Source organism: Anguilla rostrata, chromosome 10, assembly GCF_018555375.3.
Source record: "Anguilla rostrata isolate EN2019 chromosome 10, ASM1855537v3, whole genome shotgun sequence".
Lineage (NCBI taxonomy): Eukaryota > Metazoa > Chordata > Actinopteri > Anguilliformes > Anguillidae > Anguilla > Anguilla rostrata.
Window position 1 is genome coordinate 26,847,618 of NC_057942.1, and position 23,438 is coordinate 26,871,055.

At 39.8% G+C, this 23,438-nt stretch overlaps 1 protein-coding gene across 5 annotated transcripts in view; it reads left to right on the forward strand.

Annotated features, from left to right (window-relative positions):
- The window catches only part of sxph (saxiphilin), a 66,626-nt gene that overhangs the window by 22,408 nt on the left and 20,780 nt on the right, over positions 1–23,438 (forward strand). For all 5 annotated transcript variants that reach the window (XM_064296285.1, XM_064296284.1, XM_064296281.1 and 2 more), the window contains 10 exons: positions 2,676–2,740; positions 4,446–4,603; positions 4,718–4,901; positions 5,998–6,146; positions 7,481–7,571; positions 9,270–9,329; positions 12,744–12,926; positions 13,980–14,127; positions 16,704–16,786; positions 18,508–18,692. In XM_064296285.1, the coding sequence (XP_064152355.1) occupies positions 2,676–2,740; positions 4,446–4,603; positions 4,718–4,901; positions 5,998–6,146; positions 7,481–7,571; positions 9,270–9,329; positions 12,744–12,926; positions 13,980–14,127; positions 16,704–16,786; positions 18,508–18,692 (1,306 nt within the window). The remainder of the gene's footprint in view (positions 1–2,675; positions 2,741–4,445; positions 4,604–4,717; positions 4,902–5,997; positions 6,147–7,480; positions 7,572–9,269; positions 9,330–12,743; positions 12,927–13,979; positions 14,128–16,703; positions 16,787–18,507; positions 18,693–23,438) is intronic.

The following is a 23,438-nucleotide window of genomic DNA, read 5'->3' on the forward strand; positions in this document are numbered from 1 at the left end:
CAGTAGCACCGAATGTCTGAGTTTAGTAATCTCGGCACGCCAGCGTTCCGACCACTAGGGGCTTTGCGCTAAGAGGTTAACCTGCATTGCTTCAGTATATATCCAGCTGTATAAATGGATGCAATGTAAATGCTATATAAAAAGTTGTGTAAGTCGCTCTGTATAAGCTGTTGTATAATTACAGGTATGTGATTCTGACTAGAACACTCCTGAAAAAGGTTTCAGGAGAAATGTCGGGTGTTTTTTTGTACTTCTCTGTTTATACTAAATAAAGAATAAAGAGAAAATTTTAAAGAAGAGAAAAGCTTTTGTTTTGGTGTGTCTCACCTTTTAATACTGATTTTTGTGGATACCATAACTCGTGAAAGTTTACTAATCAAAGTACACTGTCATTCACGTTGGATTAACCAGTTGTTATAAAATGAAGAAAGGGAAATTATGTATGTTCATAATTGGTAAATACATAGACTACATTTCCAAAAGTTGAACATCACACCCATAAGTACTTGTTGAACATCTCTTTCCAGAACCATGGGCAAAAATATGGAGTTGGACACCCCTTTGCTGCTGTAACAGCCTCCACTCTTCTGGGAAGGCGTTCTAGTAGATTTTGGAACATGGCTGTTGGGATTCGCTTCTATTTAGCCATAAGAACATTAGTGAGGTTGGGCACTGATGTTGGACATAAAGTCTGTCTCACGTTTGGCATTTCAATCATCCCAAAGGTGTTTGATGGGGTAGAGGTCAGGTCTCTGTGCAGGCCATTCAAGTTCTTCCCCACCAAACTCTGCAAACCATTTTTTTATGAGCCTTGCTTTGTGCACGAGGGCATTGTCATGCTGAAACAGAAAAGGGCCTTCCCCAAACTGTTTCCAAAATGTTGTTAGTGCACAATTCTCTAGAATGCCATTGTATGCTGTAGCATTAAGATTTCCCTTCACTGGAACCAAGGAGCCTAGCCCAAACCATGAAAAACAGCCCCAGACCATTATTCCTCCTCTACCAAACTTTACAGCTGGCACTATTTGGGCCAGTACAGTTGGAACTGTGCATTCCACCAAACCCAGATTCGTTTGTGAAACTGCCAGATAGTGAGGCATGATTCATCACTCCAGAGAACGTGTTTTCACTGCATATGTACGGCTGCTCGGCCATGAAAACCCATTTCATGAAGTTCTTGGTGGACAGTTCTTGTGCTGATGTTGTTTCCAGAGGTAATTTGGAACTAAGTGCTGCAACTGATGACAGATGATTGCTACACGCTTCAGCACTCGGCGGCCCCGCTCCGTGAGCTTGTGCGGCCACCACTTCACGGCTGAGCTATTGTTCGTCCTTTTTGTATCTTTCCATTTGACAATAACAGCGCTAAAGTAAGAAGTAGAACTTTTTGAGCAAAACAAAGCAATGAGAACAACTGAAGAACAAAAAGATGCGGTGTTGTGTGTTCGTACGGTGCAGTGTGCAACGGCCTCCAGGGAGAACTTTTGGAGAACTTCTTTCTTGTTCTCCGACCTCCCCCTCTCAGTTATTGGTCCAAGTATCATAAGGTTGGTTACGTCACGGTTGAGAGTTCAGAGGGCAGACTTCACATGCTAATGTATGGAGAGTCAACGCCAGTCTCTCTTCGGGGGCGACATAGCTCAGGAGGTAAGACCGATTGTCTGGCAGTCGTAGGGTTGCTGGTTCAAACCCCGCCCTGGGCGTGTCGAAGTGTCCTTGAGCAAGGCACCTAACCCCTAACTGCTCTGGCCAATGAGATGCATCAATTGTAAAGCGCTTTGGATAAAAGCGCTATATAAATGCAGTCCATTTACCATTTACCATCTCTCAGTACAGATGTGAGTTCCCACATGTTTGATGAATGGGGCTACTCATTTCAGCAAGTCATCAAAACGCCTAGCACACATTCGGAAATAAGAGAAGTAGACGAGAAGTGGACCCCCTTGTCTAAACTCCGCATTTGCCAAATGTACAGACAAAACTCTGCATTCTCCGTCCTACTCTGATTTAGAGGGCGAACCATCTCCTTCGCCCTTTTTCTTCTTTTGCATAGCTAGATAAACTAAAGCCACTTTAAACACTTTAAACTTTTTGTTTTGTATTGTGATCTCGCGTAGCCCTTCTCTTTATACATCCATGGCGTAGCAGCGAGACGGAAGTCTGGGCGAGATTCCAGCCCCGGTTAATAGCTGCCTCTTAATTATTCGTAATTATTCACGCCCCAGCGGCGTGGAGTGACTTTAAATGGTGCGGTGTTCTCACCAAGTATAACAACATGTTCACCGGTTGTTCTCAATCCTGAAGTTCTTTCTTCTTACTGAGTATACTGCCAGCTTTACAGTTCAATAGGGTAGCTCTAGCAGAGCAGAAATTTGATGAACGGACTTGTTGGAAAGGTGGCATCCTATGACAGTGCCACATTGAAAATCACTGAGCTCTTCAGTACAAACCATTCTACTTCCAATGTTTGACAGAGGAGATTGCATGGCTCTTTGCTTGATGTCATGCACCTGTTGGGAGTGGGAGTGGCTGAAATAGCCCAAACTAGTAAGTAGAACAGATATTCACATTTTGGGAATGAAGTATACCTTTGGGGAAACAATTTGTTCCATGAGTAATCTCTCTCTCTCTCACACACACTCTCACTCTCACTCACACACTTCTTCTCCTTATAGGTGCCTCAAGACTGGCAAAGGGGAAGTTGCATTTGTGGACCATATTGCCCTTGACAGTATTGAAGGTGAGGATATTTGCAATTTAAGTATAAGGATAATCCTCAATGAGGCGGTCTGCTATTGGGAAATAATGCCTGCCATGGAGGCAAAGAACCGCAAAGATCATTATTTCTTGATAGCTCACCACTTTGGAGCGGACTATCTTGCTTATTACACTGCTAATTGCCTTATACAATGGTTACCAACAATGATTAAATATTAGTTTCTTTTATCTTTATTGATTTTTTTCTACTGAATCAGCTGAAATTGAAATATTCTTCCGTGGCCCTTTCCCAATATCATTGTAGTGTTGTCAAGAAAAACTCTGGTTGATAGTTCTGGTTGGACCATTGTTAACCGAAAACCTTTGGTTGTTAATTAATGATTCCCTGGAAACAATTATTCAAAAAAAAATTGTTATACAATTAGCACTAATTTTGGTTATTTTTGTCATTACATTATTTTAGAAAATAGCCATTACTCAGTCAAATTTATCTACCTCTGTCTTGCTTTTTAAAATGGTTCGGTCACTCAGTGCAGACAGTGTTTTTCTTGTCCCTCTCAATTCGGTGAAAATGCAAACTAACGTTAGCTTTATGTTAGTCGAAGTTCATCGCTACTCACGTTACCCAGTTATAATTAAGATTCAGTTGGGTTTTCGGTCACAGTGGTCTCACAGCATGCTTGCCTATTTGAGAGTATTGGCTAATGGGGTACTGGAGTAAGATACAAGGCAATGTAACGCTAGTAAGTTAATGGACTCTCCGTAATACATATTTGTATAAAATCTAATAATGGACTCTCTCCTGATGGCAAAACACTAACTGGAACAGCTGTACTAATACCGCTTTATTGATACCTGAAAGACAACTATTTTTTTGTTTTGTTGCTCTGCTTTTGTATTTCTGGCTCACTGTCACTCTCTTGACATTGTCAGTGTCATCTACATTTTTCCCTGGCATCTGATTTAACCTCATACCTCTTGTAACATCGCTAACACAGGCCAGTTTTTGCTTGGTCATTGTAAATCTGACTTAAATATACTGTATAGCTACCATAGGTCATACAATAATAATGATTAGATTTACTAGGCAACACAAGTGTGTATGACAGCAGATTTATTGATTTTCTTAACCCTCCTGTTCTGTTCATTTTTTAGGTACAGAAAAATGTTCCCGGGTGATATAAACATACAGGGGGGGTTTGCAAATACATGAAATGAACCATTTTCATTTAGAATGTTGATTACACTAATTAAGGCCAGTAGAAGAAGTTTCATACTGAAAAAATAATTTTAAGTATTTTTCCTAGATTTTCAAACTTTAAAAAGGGTCAATTTGACCCGCAACATAACAGGAGGGTTAAACAACAACAGTCAAATTGACAGCTGTGGCACTTCTTTCTGCTGAGTGATATTAACAGTTCTTGGTTAAATCCATGGCAGCGGTCATTATACAGATATATCTGACCACTGAATGCCTGAAGTGGCCAATCAGAATAGGCACAGAGGATTAGAGGCATTGAGTATGTGTAAATATAGGTAAAAGTAAAATTATCCTTACAAGAAAGTTCACACTATGTACATTTCAGAAAAGGTAAACAATTTTCTGAGTACACTCCTAGGCACTGCTTAAATGAATGATGATGCACACTCTTATTGGTTCCCTTACCCCCTAAGAAAAATTGTCATGCCTCTCCTCACCTCAACATCCCTCTGGATCTTCTTCTCAGAGTGGGAGAGGGAGGACTACAGGCTTCTCTGCACAGATGGGTCACATGCCAATCTTAGTGAGTTCCAGAGATGTAATCTGGGACGAGGGCCTGGAGGAGCGGTTGTGACACGTGTCAACTACCGCAAGATAGCTCGAAAGTTCCTGCAGGTAGCACAGGTAATCTCCCTCCCCCAAAAAAGGTAATACTGCCAGTGACACTCTTCATACTTATCCACATATTTAGTTCTGTGCCTGTCTCTTTTTGTGTCTCTATATGTTGGCCTGACTCAGATGGCATTTGGTCGCCGAGGGCGTGATAGGCAGCGTTTCCAACTTTTTGAGTCTCACTCTTATGGCTCCAGTGATCTGCTGTTCCGAGATAAGACAGAGAAGTTGGCTATTCTCCCTGACAGTGACATCAGTCAGGTCCTAGGGCTGGACTATGTGGCTCTTCTGAAAGGGCTTGGACATGAAGGTACTGATTATTTACGCTCTGCTTGGACTCAGCCGCCACAGCGCTAAACACAATATAGCAACCATATTCAGTTATATCCACATTATTTATACTCTTGATAAACTAAGTAACACAGCTAATGAAATATATTTTATGCTCAGACATATGGAGAAATTATATTATTTCAGTATAAAAAAGTCTATAGTAATACTGCTCAAGAACTCTTTTAACAACTGGTACTTTTATTTTGAAAAATATAAATTATTGACATACCTGGTTTTAGTACTTTGTGCACCCTAGTTTCACTAGAATAAAGCTTCTGGATCTTCTCTAGTTATGAAAATTGTGAACATATTGGGAGGGATTTTTTTTAACCATTGTTCCTTACAGAATCGTTCAAGACCAGTCTATGCTTGCTTGCTCTCTTCAATTCCAACCACACATTTTCAATGAAGTTCGAGACTGGATGCTAATATAGCATTATAAAACATTTTGTGATTAGTTTGGACGTTTACCATTTATTGGTTGATTTTGAAGTATGGTTGGGATCATTGCCTTTGCTGAAAGATCAATTTGCAGTCAAATAACACCTGGTTCCAATCAATTTTCACATTGAAAGAACTGGAGCCAGGTGTTATGGTCAGATGAGACCATGATAATTTTGGCCATGCACTCCAGTGGCATTGGAAGAAGGATGCTTATGTTGAAAAAGACATTATTGGATCCCTGATGCTATGGGGTCAATGGAATCATGAACATCAGCAAGTATCAATATGTATTGGCCAAAACCTGGTATTCCCCTGCCATATAATATAATATATTATTTAGCTATAATATAATATAATATAATATAGTATAGTATAATATAATATAATATAATATAATATAATATAATATAATATAATATAATATATTTTATTATATGTTGCCACTTTCAAGTTTTCAAGTTTGATAACAGGGAAAACTGTCTGGCAGTCTGTAGTTTAATGAGCTAATTGTGTGTGTATGTGTGTGTGTTTGTGTGTGTGTGTGTGTGTGCGTGCATTAATGGGTTTGTGCATGCGTCTGTGTATGTGCATGCGTCTGTGTATGTGCATGTGCATGCGTATGAATGCAGGGAGCTCCTTAGAAGACAGTGTCATTCGCTGGTGCTGTATCAGTGAGGCGGAGCAGAGGAAGTGTGAGCAGTGGGCCCTCAGTATCAAGTCTGACCCACTGGTGTGTGTGAGGGCCTCCTCCATGAGTAACTGCATCAAGATGATCAAGGTAAGCCAGCTTTTAGATATACTGTTATGTTGTAATTAGTAATTCGCTTTTTTTCAAAATACATTGTTGTACATGTATCATTGTACCTTGAACCGAGGCCAACATCCCCACCATCACTGCCACCATCGCCCAACACCAGCTCAGATTGACTGGCCATGTTATCCGTATGCCTGAATCGCGCCTGCCAAAACAAGTCCTATAATCCCAGCTTTTTGTAGGACGGCGTGCCCCAGGAGGTCAGAAGAAAAGGTACAAGGATAACATCAAAGCAAACATCAAAAAGTGCCACAGACCTTAACACCTGGGGGGACACAGCAACCAACAGGGAGACCTGGAGAAATATAATCTGTAAAGGAGCTGCACTCTATGACAACGACCTCCGCTGTGCTGCACAGAACAAGCGCAGACTCAGAAAGGAGAGAGCTTCCACCAAAAAGGCCCCAACTACACACACAACTACTACCACTCACCCCTGCCCACACTGCACCAAAATATGGGGTTCCAGGATCGGCCTCTCCGCCCACCTGAAGACCCGCAAGGACCCTGAAGGAGGACAGTCATACTTGACCCCGAGTGATCGCCGATGATGATGACCTTGTACATATAGCTTGTAGCTGTGTGGTGGCAGATTTTTTTGAATGATGTAAATCTAATACAGAAAAGGACCCAAAAATTGGTAAGCTTGTGAGAGAAAAATGTATTTAGGGAAAACACAAGACAAGAAAAAAATGCAGGCAGATAAGGCATAAAGGACCAGTCCTGTTCAGGACTCAAAAACAGACCTTTAATTTCTTAGGTTTGGTATTTGGCTCGCGTCTCAGAACATCAAAAACTAGGCCGGGCCATTGCTCAACTAATGGATAATATGAGACCCAGACCAGGCCATTTTCAAGAAATTCAATTATCAGTGACCCAACCTTGGCACTGCCCAAAGAGCATTGTATCAGTGTCCCAGATATATATTTTTAAAAAACCCATCTTATTTCATAGTCCACATGTTGACACACATTCAACTGCCTCGAGATGACAATAATGGTCTTATTCATCAGATATGTCTGTGTACACAAGGTCATACCTCCATAGTATTTAGTATATAATAAATCAGGTAATCTGTATTTAGCTTGGGTTGTCATATTTCTATTTCTATGAGTAATGTCTAGGCTTTCTAACTCATACTAGAAGTTGAACCAAGATCACTACCACTCGTTACAGGTTGAGGACTCAATATTCAGTTCAGTGCTGTGATGTGTGAAATGGCTTCATTTAGGCATACAATAGTGGATTGAGCGGTTCCTATTAAAATGTGTAGTAAGCTTTGATCTATGTGTTCACAGAGAGATGAAGTAGATGCTGTATCACTGGATGCTACACATGCCTTCATTGCTGGAAAGTGCGGCTTAGTTCCTGTGGTTGCAGAATATTATGGTACGACTGATTTCTGGGCAGAGGAAGGATCAGGTTGGGAAGCTATTTTGAAGGATTTGAACTTATGATGGAGGGTCCTTTTTAATTTAGGACAGTGTTACTGTATGGTGTTTTTCTTGCTTCCAAAGGATTTTGTCTTTTTTACTTTTTTTTAATTTAGAATTTAATGGGACACAACTACAATAAATACCCAATGATGAAACCTAAAATGTGTATGAGGAATGGGAAATAATCAACATAAATATACATTTTAATATGCCTGCCTATAGAATACATATTAACAAATTGATAAAATAGACAAAATGATAAAATGCAATCAAATAAGCAGGAGCTTTGTGCAAATGTGAGATATGTTGTGCCTTTATAGATCAAAATTACTTTTTGATCTTGTTTCTGAAAAAGCACACATGGAATATTTGTATGATGAAAAGAGTTATACCACACAATAACAGAAGGATCACATAAATTAACATATTGGTTTTTTTTTGTAAGTGTAAGTCAAGTCAAGTTTATTTGTATAGCACATTTTCATGCACAAGGCAACTCAAAGCGCTTTACATAGACATAGAAAGACATTACATAATAATGTTGTTAAAATAAATTAGAATTTAAAAAAATCTTAATTAAAAACAAACAACACAAGCGCTTACATAAAAAAAAATAGTGCATTATAGAAGCTGGGCCGTGATGCACTTTGTGGCATGGGAATAGGAGAATTACTGTTCTACTCCACTGTTTATTTACATAAATTTACAAAATAAATGTATCACATAAAACAAGTAGAATTCACATATTTAGATATTTTTTGACACAAAAATCATTTTATCCATGGATCCAGTGTCCCTGTCACTGCACTGGGGTTTATTTGACCGTATAAAGTGGTGTTGGTGGGACAGCTCCCTGCTGACCCACCAACACCACTTCCAGCAGCAGCTTACCTTTCCCAGCTGGTCTCCCATCCAAGTACTGAACAAGCCCACGCTTGCTTAGTTTCAGCCATTCGGCAGGATCAGGGTGCATGGTGGTGTGGCTCCTTTCAAAATATGCACATTATTGCAATGTTACTTAAGTATTCCAGCAAATATACCAAACCCTGTATCAATTAGCCACAAATACGTCTTGCTAGTCCCTCTCTTAATCGGGTTAGATGGCAAGTTAGCTTTATGCTAATTTTGCCATCACTTATGTTACCTAACATTATCGCTTTGGTTTGAAGGTCAAAATGATCTTACAGCTTGTTATGTTTGTTATGATGGATAGCTACCCAGCTGACTACTGTATTTTATTCAAAATGAAGGATAAACTATAAATGTAGTCAAGCTATAACTAGACTAGCTGCTCTCTACTGTCATTCATGGAAATCAAGCTGTTTCCGTTGGCAGTTGTTGGACACATTCCTCATGTTTGTTTTTACCAAGTCAGACCATTGATACACATGAATTTGGAATGGTATTTAAAATTTTTCCAGCTCTATTTAATGACCGGATATATATGTAGAAATAATGCACACCTTTCAGCCAATCAGAACTGAGTATTTGGCCAAGCCGTAGTACAATAGCTAGTAAAAACAGCATATTTGTGACCTAGGCTAAATTAAGTTATTTTAGTATTTGTTACAGATGTATGATTCAGTAGTAGACTTGGTTAATGATTTGGATGGAGCTGTGAAGAAAACATTGCTGTCTGTCTTTCTTTCAGGGGAAAAATGTATACCAACAGAGGCAGTAACAGAAGGAGTTGCCCATTTTGAAAGTGATGGTAAGAAAGGAAGAGGAAAATAGAGGGGTCCTATTTTGAAAATGTAAAACATTGTGTAGCCATAAACTTTGTTTTCGGTATATTTGAAACATTGCATGTGCAGGAAATGATCATTGTGCTGAGGTATTTTCATTACTATTGCTTTAGGGCTTGAACTTAATTGATAGAACAAGGGAAAGATAAGTTATTTAGGTGTGTTTTGTGCACACACTTGACACAGTGGTATTTTGCATGGATTTGATTATTCTTAATAACTTAATTCTTAATGTTGTTGTGTGCTGGTAATACTACAATACTTGTGAGGTGAGAATTGTGAGGAAAATTTATTTTCTCTATTTATTAAATTTATTAAATCTATTGAATATCATCAACATACTAAAGATCCCATTTCTCCATTTTTCAAATTTGATTCATGAATAGAAAGATTGCATCAACTGTTGTTTACTTGGAGTGTTTAATAGCATTCCAAACAGTGTGACTCACAGGCTCTGTCCACACTGCAGGCCTTAGTGCCCAATTTGTTGCTTAGATCTGATTATTATTATTATTATTATTATTATTATTATTATTATTATTGTTGTTGTTGTTGTTGTTGTTTTTTTTTTTGGTGTTCAAATTCATTCTTTTATTGTGGCCCATGTCTGATACCAGTGTGAACTGGTCATTCTCCTAAAATGACCCACATGCGAAAATTAACAATAACAAAAGACGTCACATCTGCATCACAACACCAAGGCACTGCCAAGAAAAAGGAATCTCTCAAAACTCAGTGTCTAAACAAGAAGGAGACTTGTGAGGGAAGCCATGTAGAGGCCAACAATCGCTTTGAAGAGTTCAGTGGCAGAAAATGGAGCAAAGATTCACCAGTCAATGTGAAAGAAATGTGAAATGTGAAATGTTCAATAGAAACGTGGTGTTAGCAGGATGGCTACAGTAGCCTAGTTAAAAAGGATTCAACAGTAGAAATGTGGTCAATTTCTCACTTAGAGACAATCAATGAAACTGCTGTGAAGAAATCCATAGCCTATGGCTTCCACTTCATAACTTTTCTCTGAAAAATGTATCGAACAGTGTTATATAATTTGAATATCAAAATTGCATAAAGAAATAAAGTTATAAACACTTAAAGGCCATGAACTGTGAAATCGGCCATCATTATCTGATTCCCATACAGCTGGAAACAGTACTTAGAGGACCGAATCACAATGCAGATTTTTGTGCTTATTTTCAGTGCTGTCTGTACTAACATTATACACTCACTCTGTCGACTCGCGAGCAAACTAGTTAACATTAAACTTGGTCAAAATGCCGAAAGTGAAACTAAAGTGTGGGTGTATTTTATCAAGAAGGATTCAAACTATATGACGTGCCTTTGCAAAAACTGGGACGTTGTTTGATGTTGTCATTTGATTGTTCGTTTAAAGAAAGTAGATGACTGTTTCAAGTTTGAAGAGTGTTGAAATGATAGAGAATTGATTTCAGAAATAGAGTTTCCCATAAACATTATACAGTTGCAAAAACAGTAGTTAAAATGATATTTAGGCAATTCCTAGTTAGCAAGCAAGCTAGTAAAACAAGTAATAAGAAACTTACCTGAGTCCAAGGCAGGATTTAAACCCATGCCTGTGACTTGTCAAAGTATGTCATAGGCAAGTGTGTTACCAGTCAGCTACCAACAAAATCACTGTGGGGCTGAAAATGTGTTTCTTTTAAACGTGTGTGCTTCTATATAGGTTAATTTTGCGTTTGCATCTGGTTTTTATTAGCTGATGTTGCTAATAATTGACATATTCTTTGTGGGCATGGAGCATTTGTGATGAAGAAGATGAAGAAGGGAAAAATGCAAAATCCCCTAAGTTTGGAGTTTTATTATAGGTACAGGGCATGCCGCCCCACCAAGCCGTAACTTGGCAGGATGGCATACCTGCCATTCCAATGTGAATGTGCAGACAATTACAGAAATTGACCAGCTCATGCCTGGTGATGATATTTGGATTAAGCTCATGAAGGAATATGAAAAGGGCCTTACGTTGAGTGTGTGTTACTGGCTCCCGGCCTCAGACAGTAGTGCTCTTTGGAAACATAAAACAAACTTGTCAGGACGTGAGGGGGACTTATATGGCAGATTATTATACGTAGTAGAGGCAGAAACTCTTGGGATTTTCAAGACCACCAGGCCTGGTGCGGTGTTTGACATTATTGAGTCTGTAGGTAACCAGAATACTAGGTACAATTTTGTCAGGAAACTGGCAAGCATTGTTTGGCTGAATGGCCTGTTCCCTTATGTTATGTTATCCTTTTTACCGATTAGCATCTTTTTCAAGCTCAGTTTTTATTTCTGGAGGTGAATGGCAATGAGGAGGACATTAGCAATACAATTTGATGTGTTCAGGACATTCTAAGGGAAACTGACAGCATGGCTTTGGAAAGGGTATACCAGGAGCTTGGTGATCACACAAGGACGAGATCTGCTTTCAATTAGCCAACAATTAGTAGTGGGAGGTAATAGAGAGTAATTGCATCGGAGGCAGTATACACAGATATGTTTTTGCTCCATATTAAATGACAAGGTCACAATCAGTTGTATTGACTCATATGACTTTGTCTACCTCTTTTGTTCCTCCAACAATTAGAACTGGTCATCCTTGGTACAACATATTACATGAACAGATTGCTCACTGTATGTCCCTTGGGATAGGTTGACTAAGAATAGCCTTATGCTTTGGGATCACCAGGGTGGGCATTGTACAGGCGCTGGCAGGAACTAGGTTTCCTTGAAAAAAATCGTACATAAACTTGTATAATTTGTAAAACAGTGAAATGCAAACGCAAAGCCAAAAACTTTGTACGTGCCAATTTGTCATTTTTGCCTGCGTTTTTGCACATAATATTCTAATTTTTAAAAAATCATTCTGCCTTCAGTTCTTTATTTACAAGTCACTGTATTGGTTGCAGAGTACAACATTCATGTTTTCAGAGTTGTAAAACACGATTTGTATGTCTTCTTGTGGTCAGGATCATATGGAATCATAAAACAGAGAAACACAAACCCAAAAGCAGGAACACAAAATGCAGGCATAGAAAATCTATGGATAATAATTACATTTTGCTAATCACAATGAAATCTCTCTGTCATAGGAAATTCCATATTGTTACAGCCCTATTCAATATAGCTCATTACCTGTGTTTATTATTTGGTCATATTTACCATGGGTGCCAATAATTCTGGACCTGACTGTATGATGGCAAACTGGGCTCTTTGTGGCCATGTTGTGCTGCTGAGTCCTTGAGTTTTTTGTGATATTGTACCAGATTAACAGATTACCAGACCAGTGTATGTATCTGCATGTATGATACAGAGTAGTAGTGTCTTTTCTGCACCTTGCACCTCTAAACTGTGTTGTGCATTTCTAGTGTTTCCATCAGTGTTTGCGGTGGCAGTGGTACGGCGCTCCAGTAGGAATGTGTTCTTTGGGAATCTGGCTGGCCGACGTTCCTGCCATGGCCACATGTACAGCCCTGCAGGTTGGCTGATGCCTGCCAGACACACCCTAAGCTCTCAATACAACAGCAGCACCCACTGTGACCCAAGCAAAGGTACTGGCATATTATAAACGTATGTTACTGTAACATAAATCCAACATTCCCATAGCATAGTGTATTCCCATAGGGTGATTGACTATATTGTAGTAGCAGATATTAAAGGCATACTATGCAGGATTTCTTAGCCTGTGTTTACAATCAAAGAAGTCTCCTCCTCTGTCTTCAACCCCACCCGCTCCCAAAAAGTAAGTTACCCCACCTACCGTTGCTAGCTGGATAGTTAGAGGTAACATTAGTGCAGTGAAATGAGCAACTGTGAGTGACTGTAAGAAGCCAGATTTCATTACAGCTCAATTAATTCCATCAGGTTAAACATAATAGTAGTTTTATCATTGACACTTTAAAATGAAAAATTTCAGACCCTCATGAAAGTTCTTGTCACCAGCTTCACAATGCCGGAAATGTTACTTACAGGTCCAACAGAAAACAAGCCAATTATGCATCATTTTAATCCCCATGGCAAACTTCAGCTAATGCCACCAAGGAAAAACAATTCCAAGGTTAACGTCTAGCTCTTGAACGAGCCCTGTCAGCTTGTATTTTTGCTTTGCTGTATCTGGACTTCTTCACAACGTTATTTTTCTGCAGCCACATCCTCCCTTTCCCACACAAAGAGCGTCACACCCAGAAATGTCCCAAACACATTTTAGAATGACAAATACACCTAAAGGTGCACACATTTGGTGCATAAAAAGAGAGATTGTTAGCACATCATATGTATGCCATAGCATGGTTATTTTATAATATTTTCAAGGTAAAAATCATGCATAGTATGCCTTTAAGGAACACACATTATTTTCACCAGGGGTGTTGGACTCCTAGATGACCTCATTGTTTGCAGGCGCTTTCCTTTAAATCAGCATACACCTAAGGCATTTAGTGCAAGGTCTGTGGACTCTTTAGCCAAGATTTACATCTGAGATGCAGGTTCTGAAACATTATGTAAGCCAGCAGACACCGTGGCCCTCCAGGACTGGATTTTTATAACTGTGATGTACTGTACGAATATGGAACCAAAAAATAATGTCTGCTCTTTCTCTGTACTAGTATACAGTGAGGTCTTCTGGAAGGGATGTCTGCCAGGTTCCCAGGGTAGTCTCTGTAAGGTGTGCATTGGGGGAACTGCTGAATCTGGAACAAAGCGCTGTAGTGACAACCACAACGAGCGTTACTATGGGAATATGGGGGCACTGAGGTAAGTGCAGGCATCTGCCTGGATTTAACATTTGTCTTTTAACTCAACCAACAAGTACAAGAGAATAAACTTGCCAAACTGTGTTCCTGCGGTAAAACCCACTTGTATGTATCATCATTATTTACTGGATTAATAATTACATTATACACTACATTTCCAATTGCATGTGGCCACCTGAACATCACACCCATGTACTTGTTGAACATTTCATTCCAAACCCATGGGAATTAATATGGAGTTGGACCCCCTTTTGCTGCTGAAACAGCCTCCACTCTTCTGGAAAGGCTTCCCAGTAGATTTTGGAACAAGGCTGTGGGGATTCATTTCCATTCAGCCCAGAAGAGCATTAGTGAGGTTGGGCACTGATGTTGGGCGTGAGGTCAGCATTCCAAAGGTGTTTGGTGGGGTAGAAGTCAGGGCTCTATGCAGGTCAGTCAAGTTTGTCCCCTCCAAACTCCACAAACCATTTCTTTATGGACTTTTGTGCTTTGTGCACAGGGGCATTGTCATGCTGAAACAGGAAAGTGTCCACACAATGGTTCTGTGTTCCGGTCTGTGTTTCCCTTGTTGGGCCGCCAGATGGCGGCACTTCTGTTTTGTGTCCTGCTCCCCCTGTCTAATTGTATTATTGGTTTCAATTGTTCAATTATTGGTTTTTGGTTGTCTCGTTTTCCCTTCCCTCTCTGTGGCCTGATTGTGCATTGTGCCCTGCTGTGTCTCGTCAGTGTCTGGTCTATTTAAGTCTTCTTCTTCCCTGACTTGGGTGCTGGTTCCTTGTGTTTTCGCTTGTGTTTCCATGTGTCTTGCCTGAGCGTTTGCCCGTGTTTCCCCGTGCCTGTTTTTGTCCACCTGTTTCTGCCCTGCCCGTTTAGCTTCTCGTTGGATTCTCTCTTTTCTGTTTTTTTTGAGTTTTTTGTGTAATTAAAGTCTGTATTTCCGTTTTGGAGTTCTTGGGGTTTTCCCCCCTCTGTGTTTGGGTCCTAACCCCCACGTACCGTGACAGGAAAGGGCCTTCTTCAAACTGTTGCCACCATGTTGGATGCGCACAATTCGCTAGAATGTCATTGTATTCTGTAGCATTAAACCCTTGAGGTCTACCTCGTTGCCAGCAATGAAAATGTTAAGCCAAACATCAGTTAATTGATTAATAACAATCGCAATTAAATTGCTATGATCTGTTCATATTACATAATTAAGGAAAACGCCGTTTCGAAGGACAAGCAAAATAATATAGCCTTCTAGACTGCATCCATTGGGTTTTGTTTAAGTAAATACCCCATATGCTAATTAGTTTTTTACCAAATGACATTAACGTCATTATAAACATCCATGTGACAAGCTGGTTCAGTGAAAAACTGCTCAGAAACAAGTCACCTACTGTTTTTTGTAGGTGAATTTCTACATAACATAGACCGTAGTTTTCACAGATGTTTGTGCACCATTTAGCCTGCAAAAATAAAAGATGTGCAACTTAGGTGACGCAAGTTGTGAAATTATTTGCAACCCACAAAGGATTGATTATAACAATATAATCTACAGGCTATTTTATTATATAATATTTAGCAGTGTAGGACAATTTCTAATGAATGCGTAGCTTTATTGGTACAGAATCCATTGGGAAATGTGTACTGAAAACTTTTACTATTTCAATTGCATTTTATTTTGGCTACATTATATCATGCAGTTAAAGAGCTGGATTAAGTTGTAAGCCAGTTGCTTTCAATTTTACGCAGGCAAGTGTTTGTCATTGCAATACAAAGACGTCTGGGTGAGTGGGAGTGGTAGGGATCCAGCAGCTGCGTAGCTTGCTCAATGTGGATTCAGTCCCTTCACGTATTTGTTCTTCAACATTGCCGCTGCTTTCAGTTTAGGGACTGTTGCTTTTAATCATAAAGACGGGAGAGGCTCAGCACACCCTGCTGAAGCAGATCAATCCTGTCATTGGATAATTGCTAGTACACAGCCCAATGGTGAAAATAGTTCAATAGGCGTAACTGCAGCTTCAGCAAATGGTAAGTTTGCAACTTACTGAGAGCTGATCCAAATGAACAAATCTATACATGGAGGTGAATCATTCACGAACGACACACCACTCCTGATTCATTTTGAGCAATAGTGCCAGACCTGGCTAACAACATTACCAGACCAGCGAGTCAAGATGCAGACATCACTGAAGCACTAGTGTTAACTATGTCAAGCAAGAAACAGAGTACACATTAAAATACATACAGACTACATCCATAAGAAGCCCTTACAAGAGAAACATAAAATATAAATAACATAGTTATTATTATTTTATTATGAAATTTAGAATATATGTTAACTGATTGCAAGCTGATGTCAACCTGTTTCTTTAATATGTCTCTAATGTTGATATGGCTGGATAACCATGAAGTAAGATGAGAACTTTATTTCTTTCATTTCCTTGGAATATGCCAAGTGACACAAGATTACCTTCCTTATTTGCTGAGATAAATATTAAACTGGCAAAGAATTTGAATGTCTGGAGGAAAGTATGACAGGAAATTTGAGCAGATGCATGCTGGGAGGTGGAGTAACCTTGGTCTCGTGTGCAGGTGTTTGGTAGGAGACCCCAGTGGGAAGACCTATGGAGATGTAGCATTCCTGGAGCAACACAATTTAGAGGACAACATTAAGAGTAAGTACTATGACATTATTACAAGTTGACTTAGATGCTGTCCAACATATTTCCTCCATCACATCGGGATTACAGTGTTTTTTCCCCCACAAATACAGATGAGTAAGCGATGAACCACATTAATGAAAAATGACTGAAAAACAGATGTGATATTTACAGCCCAGAGAAAACTATATGGACAGCTGGCATGTTTATTAGACGTCCACCAACGAGTTGATGGAGCCACTATTACAAGGCATGAGTCAAACAATTATTCAATTAATTGCTGAATTCATTTCAGGTAATTGTTCAACTACCACTTAATCAGGAACATGAGATATAATGACAGCATAATATGTATGTTCATTGACACATGTCAGGTTCAGTGTATTTTGAGTGTCAGACAGTGCTGTAATAAATGCTCACAAAGAACAAGGAAAACATTTTAAAAAATTAAAACCGGGTGTATTTTGAATTCTAGCTTACTTTGCAGCAGCATAGCTAGTTTCCCATCCCATAGCTCAGGAGGCAGACTCATCGGTAAAGAATGGAACCTCTTTCCCGTGTGACTGCATTTCTCAGATGGTCTGTATACCTAACTTAGCCAATGTTTAAAAATCTTTCTAACAGGGGTGACCCGCTTAACCATATAAAATTGTTTGCCAATATGTTGCTTGCCATGACCATGAGCTTTAAATGTTAAATGCACAGATTTGGCAAAAGTCAGGAAGAATATTGATCTAAGTATTACTCACGAAACTCAGTCTAAAATGTAGTCCTTTTCCTCTAGTCAGTCTCAAATGCATTTACTAATTTTACAATGCCTTCTGCCACTGATGATAATTCATGATGTGTAGATACACTATGGTTGAACGACTCAAATCACTTGTGAACGGTTTTCTGAGCAAAACTCACAAAATGTGCAAAATAGAAGCTTTTGAATCTGTGGATCTGTCAATGACATGCTGTCAGCTGTTTTGTTCTTTCATTTAGTTTTTTTGCAAATCAATACTTCTTAAAATACGCTTGGGGCCATTGGCTAGATATTATGATTCCTGCTTCCTTTACTGCATACATGTTTAAAAATATATATAATTCTGGGTGATCCACCTATTACAATATGAACATTTGTACCAATTCCTCAGTTAAATCAAAGTTCATGCCAACTGTCATTGCTCTCTTCTTCTTGTGCTTTTTAATAGCCATATCCCCTTTGTCCATGTCTTTCTCAAACTGTGGTTTTTGTTTTTGTGTCTACAGTAAGTGTTGAGTCTTTAAGATCTACAGCAATTTTTGTTACAGTCCTTCTCCCCACAAACCACACAATCCTCTGTTCTCTGACGCACACAGGTTTTATTGCGGTCAGTTGAAGGTCGTACATACACAAACAAAAACTAAAACAAACCAAAACACACACGATACTGAAGCACTTGGTGTTGCTCCCACGTGCATCTCATTCCACCCTCGGTCTCACTGCAGGCAGGGCATATAACCAATTAGCAATTAATTGTCATTGCACACACCTGGGGTTGCAACGCCAGCTAAACCCCTCCCTCTCCGCCCGCAAATAGCGCCCTAACTACACCACCCCTCCAGTCTCCAGTTTCATTTTTTGTGAAAACTGCATCTGACAGTACCAAGTATTTGTAGCTCCTTGAATATGTGTAGATTCTGTGATATTTTCTCTGTGATATTACAAAACAGTGTGTACACACTTCTGTGATTGTCCTCCTCTACTGCAGGTCTGGGCTCTAGTGGCTGGGCAGAGGGCTGGCTAGCTTGGGATTTTGAGCTGCTGTGTCAAGATGGTCAACGGGCATCCCTTTCCCAGTGGGAGAGCTGTCACCTTGGTGCCATACCACCAAATCTTGTCATGACCCGCCCCATACTCACCGCCCGTGTCTATGATTTTCTCATGAAGTCACAGGTCAGGGAATCACACGGGAACTCCTTTGACAAGTTATCACATGTGTAGGGCAGCATGATCTGTGGATTTATATTATCTCAAACTATTGTTTGAATCATAGTTCCAGGGATGCTTCTCATGTGAACCTCAATATCTGAGGTATTGAGGTCACATAATGAGGATTTCCAAAGGCATCAATAGTGCCCAACAATTGCAAGGAATGATCGGTAGGATCCAACCACCAGCATGAGAGAAGTAACCACTTTTTATGAGATGCCTAGAATATTTAAACAATTTTAGAAACTAAAATATAAGAAACTCAAATGACAAACTCAACTCAAATAGATTGAATCTCATTAGGAAATACAGTGGAACAACAATAAGAAAATGGTGGAACTGAAAGAAAAGTTTAACTTTACAATTCTATAAATAAATTGAAATGCAGAGCTGAGAAAAGGTACGCTTTATTAGAGTAAAAAAATAGAAAGAAGATAACAATGAAGGTTCTCAAAACTTCTTAGCGGGAGTGAAGTCTTAATACCAGTGCACAAACAAGAAGTGTGTAGTGCACCAGTTGATTGGTCACAATATATTGATAAACTAAGAATATTATCTCTCATGTCATGAGACACAGCCTTGCCCAGAGGAGTGATTATTGGATTTGGGAGGGGGAGGAGTTCCCTTTTATCAAGCAACCAGAGCTTGTGACCAGACATCTTGGGCTCTTGACCTAACTAGGACAAATTTCTCCCTTAATGTTTCCCCTTAAAATGACAATAAATATGGATTATTGGAGTGATTCAGGAGAGGAGAGAAAGGGAGGCTGAGCATATTTGTATTGGGGGCTAGCTAATGGCTGTTAGTTATCATAGAGGCATAGTTATTGTAATGGCTCATTGTGGCCAGTCTTTCAAGAGGTTACACAATTCTCTAATGAGGACATTTCACATACTTAAGTGCAAGCATTCGTGGGTGGGTCAGTCATATGTTATGTTTGACGCACCAGTTTGGACTATGGATTATTAGTGTCTCCATGAACATGGAAAGTACTTATTCATATTTGCGGTGTGCAGATACATTATGTGCTAGATGAATGTTAAATTTCCTTTTAACTGATTATAAATGAATAAACAATAATAATAAACAAATAAATTATGAACATTCCTTAATTACCAGCATGCCGGAGACAGGAGCTGCCTTTAATAAACATTTTATTGCTGCTAAGCAGCTCTTTCAAAGAGAGCATAAAAACAGCCCATCCGTCACCCCTTTACTTATATCAGCTGCTTCTTAAATAGAAGGGCATAATATCCCCAATTTTACTCTCTTCCCAATTTACCTCATTTCAATTGCAACTATTCACTATTAAACATCTATCACAGCATGCATTCTGCGTATAGTTCCAGCAATCCATCCATTTTCTAACCGCTTAGTCCAGATCAAGGTCACAGTGGCAACAGGGCAAGCAGGGCAGCCCAGACGTTCCTATCCCTCTAGTGCGCATCGAAGGTCACAATACGACGAAGCTGAGAGAACAAAATAATTTGCAAACAGCAGAGATGCCACTCCTATGTCCCCAAACTGGACACACTTTGTACCTCGGCTGCGCCTAGAGCACCTGTCCATTAATACCAAGAACAGGAGGGGAGACAAACCACACGCTTAGCAGAGTCCAACACCCACGTTGAACAAGCTTGACTTAATGCCGAAAAATGCGAACACAGCTCTCACTCTGTGTTACGACCCTAGTCGTAAGTTTGTGTTTAAATTTGTCACTGTTGCGTGTGTTTCTTCTGTCCAGTTGTCATCTAATTGATCATTTCTGTATCCAGTTGCTGGGCTTGAAAAAGCCGCCGTTTCCCACCTACCAGCGGGGACTAGCTCTTAAAACTTGTGGTTGGTGTGTTGTGTTTAGTGATTGCCTCGTTTGACTTTGCATAATCGACTCTAACTTTGTTTGACTCCAATTCCCGCCTAGCCCTTTTGGTTTGTTGGCTAATTAGATCTTATGTATGATCACTGACCTGTTCCCATCGACTCCGATTCTTGCTTTAGCCTTTCTAGTTTGTTTGCTCCGTGATATTGTGCTTCTGGCCATTTGCTTATGTATTCAATTTCTGATTCTTACCCAGCCCCTATGATTTGTTTGCTGATTGGATTTCATGTTTGACCGTACGCTCGTTCTTGACCTCATGTTTTTCCCTCTGATCGCCGTATAGTGCTTTGGTTAGTTAGTGTTTTCCCAGCTGGACATTCGTTTATTACTTTGCTTTGTTATTTTTTCTTTATTGTTTTTGAAGCTGCTCTGTAGAGGGTACGCTATTCGGGCTTTTAGTTTCCGATTATCAGCTAACTGTCCGAAGTTCAGCAGTAAAAGCCTCCTCATGCGCAGTAACCTTCGAAGACTAGCAAGCATTCAGTCAGATTTGGATAAGCAGATAGGCACTGGAGTTTCTGGTCGGTTTGCAGCATGTTTCCCTTACCCGTTTCCCTTATCATTTACCCTGTTACAGCCTGACCCTAGATCAGGTTGTACTGTAACACTCTGAGTATACAAGGACCGAATAGCACGCAACAGCAACCCAGGCAACCTATACTCCCACAGCACCTCCCACAATATACCCCAGGGCACACATTAATTTTCATTCTCCAAATTCACAGAACATACTGTATACTGGATAGGCAAATGCCCCCTCAAATATCTGCGGGAGATTAAAAAGCTGGTCTGTTGTTCCGTAGCCTGGAGTTCGACTGGGGTTTGACTAATGATCGTAAACTCCTTTCCAGTACCTCGGCATAGATTTTCCCAGGGAGGCTGAGGAGTGAGATTCCCTGATAATTGGAGCGCACCCTCCAGTCCCCTTTAAAAAAAAAAAAAAAAAGGGGACTACCACCTCGGTCTGCCATTCCAAAGGCACTGTTCCCGACTTCCATGTGACATTGAGGATTCGTGTCAGGCATGACATACCAACAACATCCAGAACCTTTAACATTTCTGGATTAATCTCATCCACCCCTGGTGCTCTGCCACTTAGGAGCTCTCCATCCACCCCAGTGACTTCTGCCACAGAGCCTCTGATCCCCCAGTTTGCTCCAGCTCAGCCTCCTGAAAATAAGGTGTGTCTGCCAGATTCAGGAGTTCCTCAAAGCGCTCCTTGCATCTACCAACAGTATCCCCAGTTGAGGTCGGAGTTTCACTATCCCTGCTAAGAACAGCCAGACTCCTCCCATGCCTTGGCTTTTGCTTCTGCAACTGCTGCACCTGCGGCCTTTTTTGCCCACCAGTACCTGTCGTCTGAATCAGAGGCTCCCAGCGCCAAGCAGGCATGGATTCCTCTAGCGAGTCCATGGGTTGGAGCCAGGACATGCACGAACTAGCTTTTGACCACAACCCCTATATGCATACTAGTACCTACAGTGTAATCCCCAAAAATTGAAAGGCTGCTTGGGTACTCCATTTACATAAATTAAATTCTGATGATTTAAATAATTACTGTCCTATTTCCAAGTTACCTTGCTCAGCAAAAAATTTAGGATCATTGATATATGCACAGCTTAAGGTATTCCTGGCTAGCAATTCAATCCTATTTCACCAACAGTCTGGTTTTAGGTCTAGACATAGCATCATCACAGCTAGCTCCTTAGTTGGAAATTATATTGTAACAGCTCTGGACAATCATCAAGTAGTTCTGAGAAGCTCTTTTTGTAGATTTGTTTGTAAGGCTGATACAGTTGATCACCCCATTCTTTTACAGCACATTAACTTTCCTTAATTGGCCCCAATACCACAGCTCTCAAGTGGTTTAATAACTACCTATCAGATAGATCACAGTGTGTGGTTTTAGGTAGTATATGATCTGAATGTCACAACAGGAGTTCCTCAGGGTTCTATCTTAAAACCAGTCTTGTTTACTGCAAAGTTTGCAAAGTTTCACTTGTATCCTGATGACACAATACTTACATATTACTCTGTACATATAGCTGTTGAAAATGTTCAGTCTGCTTTTAATTATTTTCAGCATATACTGGTGAATCTCAAATACAAGACAAAGCAAGACAACCTGTTTCAAGTTGCTATAAAACTGAAGCATGGGAGAAAGTTCACCTTTCAGCATAACAATGATCCTAAGCACAAGGATACAGCAATGTAGGTGTGGCTCAAGTAGCAAAAGATGAATGTTCTACAGTAGCCCAGTCCAAGGCCTGATCTCAATCCCAATTAGAATCTGTGGCTGTATTTTAAAATTGTGGTCCAACCAACATCATCAAACAATCATCATCCAACCAACTAGAACAGCCTGGAACAAATCTGCCTTGTGAATGAGAAAAAATCTGACCCAGACAGTGTGCAAAGCTGGTTTATACTAACCTCAAAACACTCAGAGTTGTTATTGCAGCAATAGGTGGTACTATTAAATATTAATGTATGGGGTTTGATTACTTATGCAAGCAGCATATTTCAGTTTAATAACAAATAATTTTGTCTTTAAAAAAACATGTGAACTTCAGTGAGAATAATTTCAAACAATTGCAAACCACTGTATGTCCTTGATGTAATCTCTAAACAATATAAAATCTACCTAACCTCCTAAAATCATGATTTTAGGGATATTTGAAAAAGCATCTGCATCCCAGACTCAGACTCCATCTCAGTAGCTGTTAACTGACTTTAGAGTGATATGATATAATATGTGATATAATGGGCCTATGATTCAAAATTAGCATGATTTGGGCAAACAGTTAAATCATACATTTTTTGGAACTGCA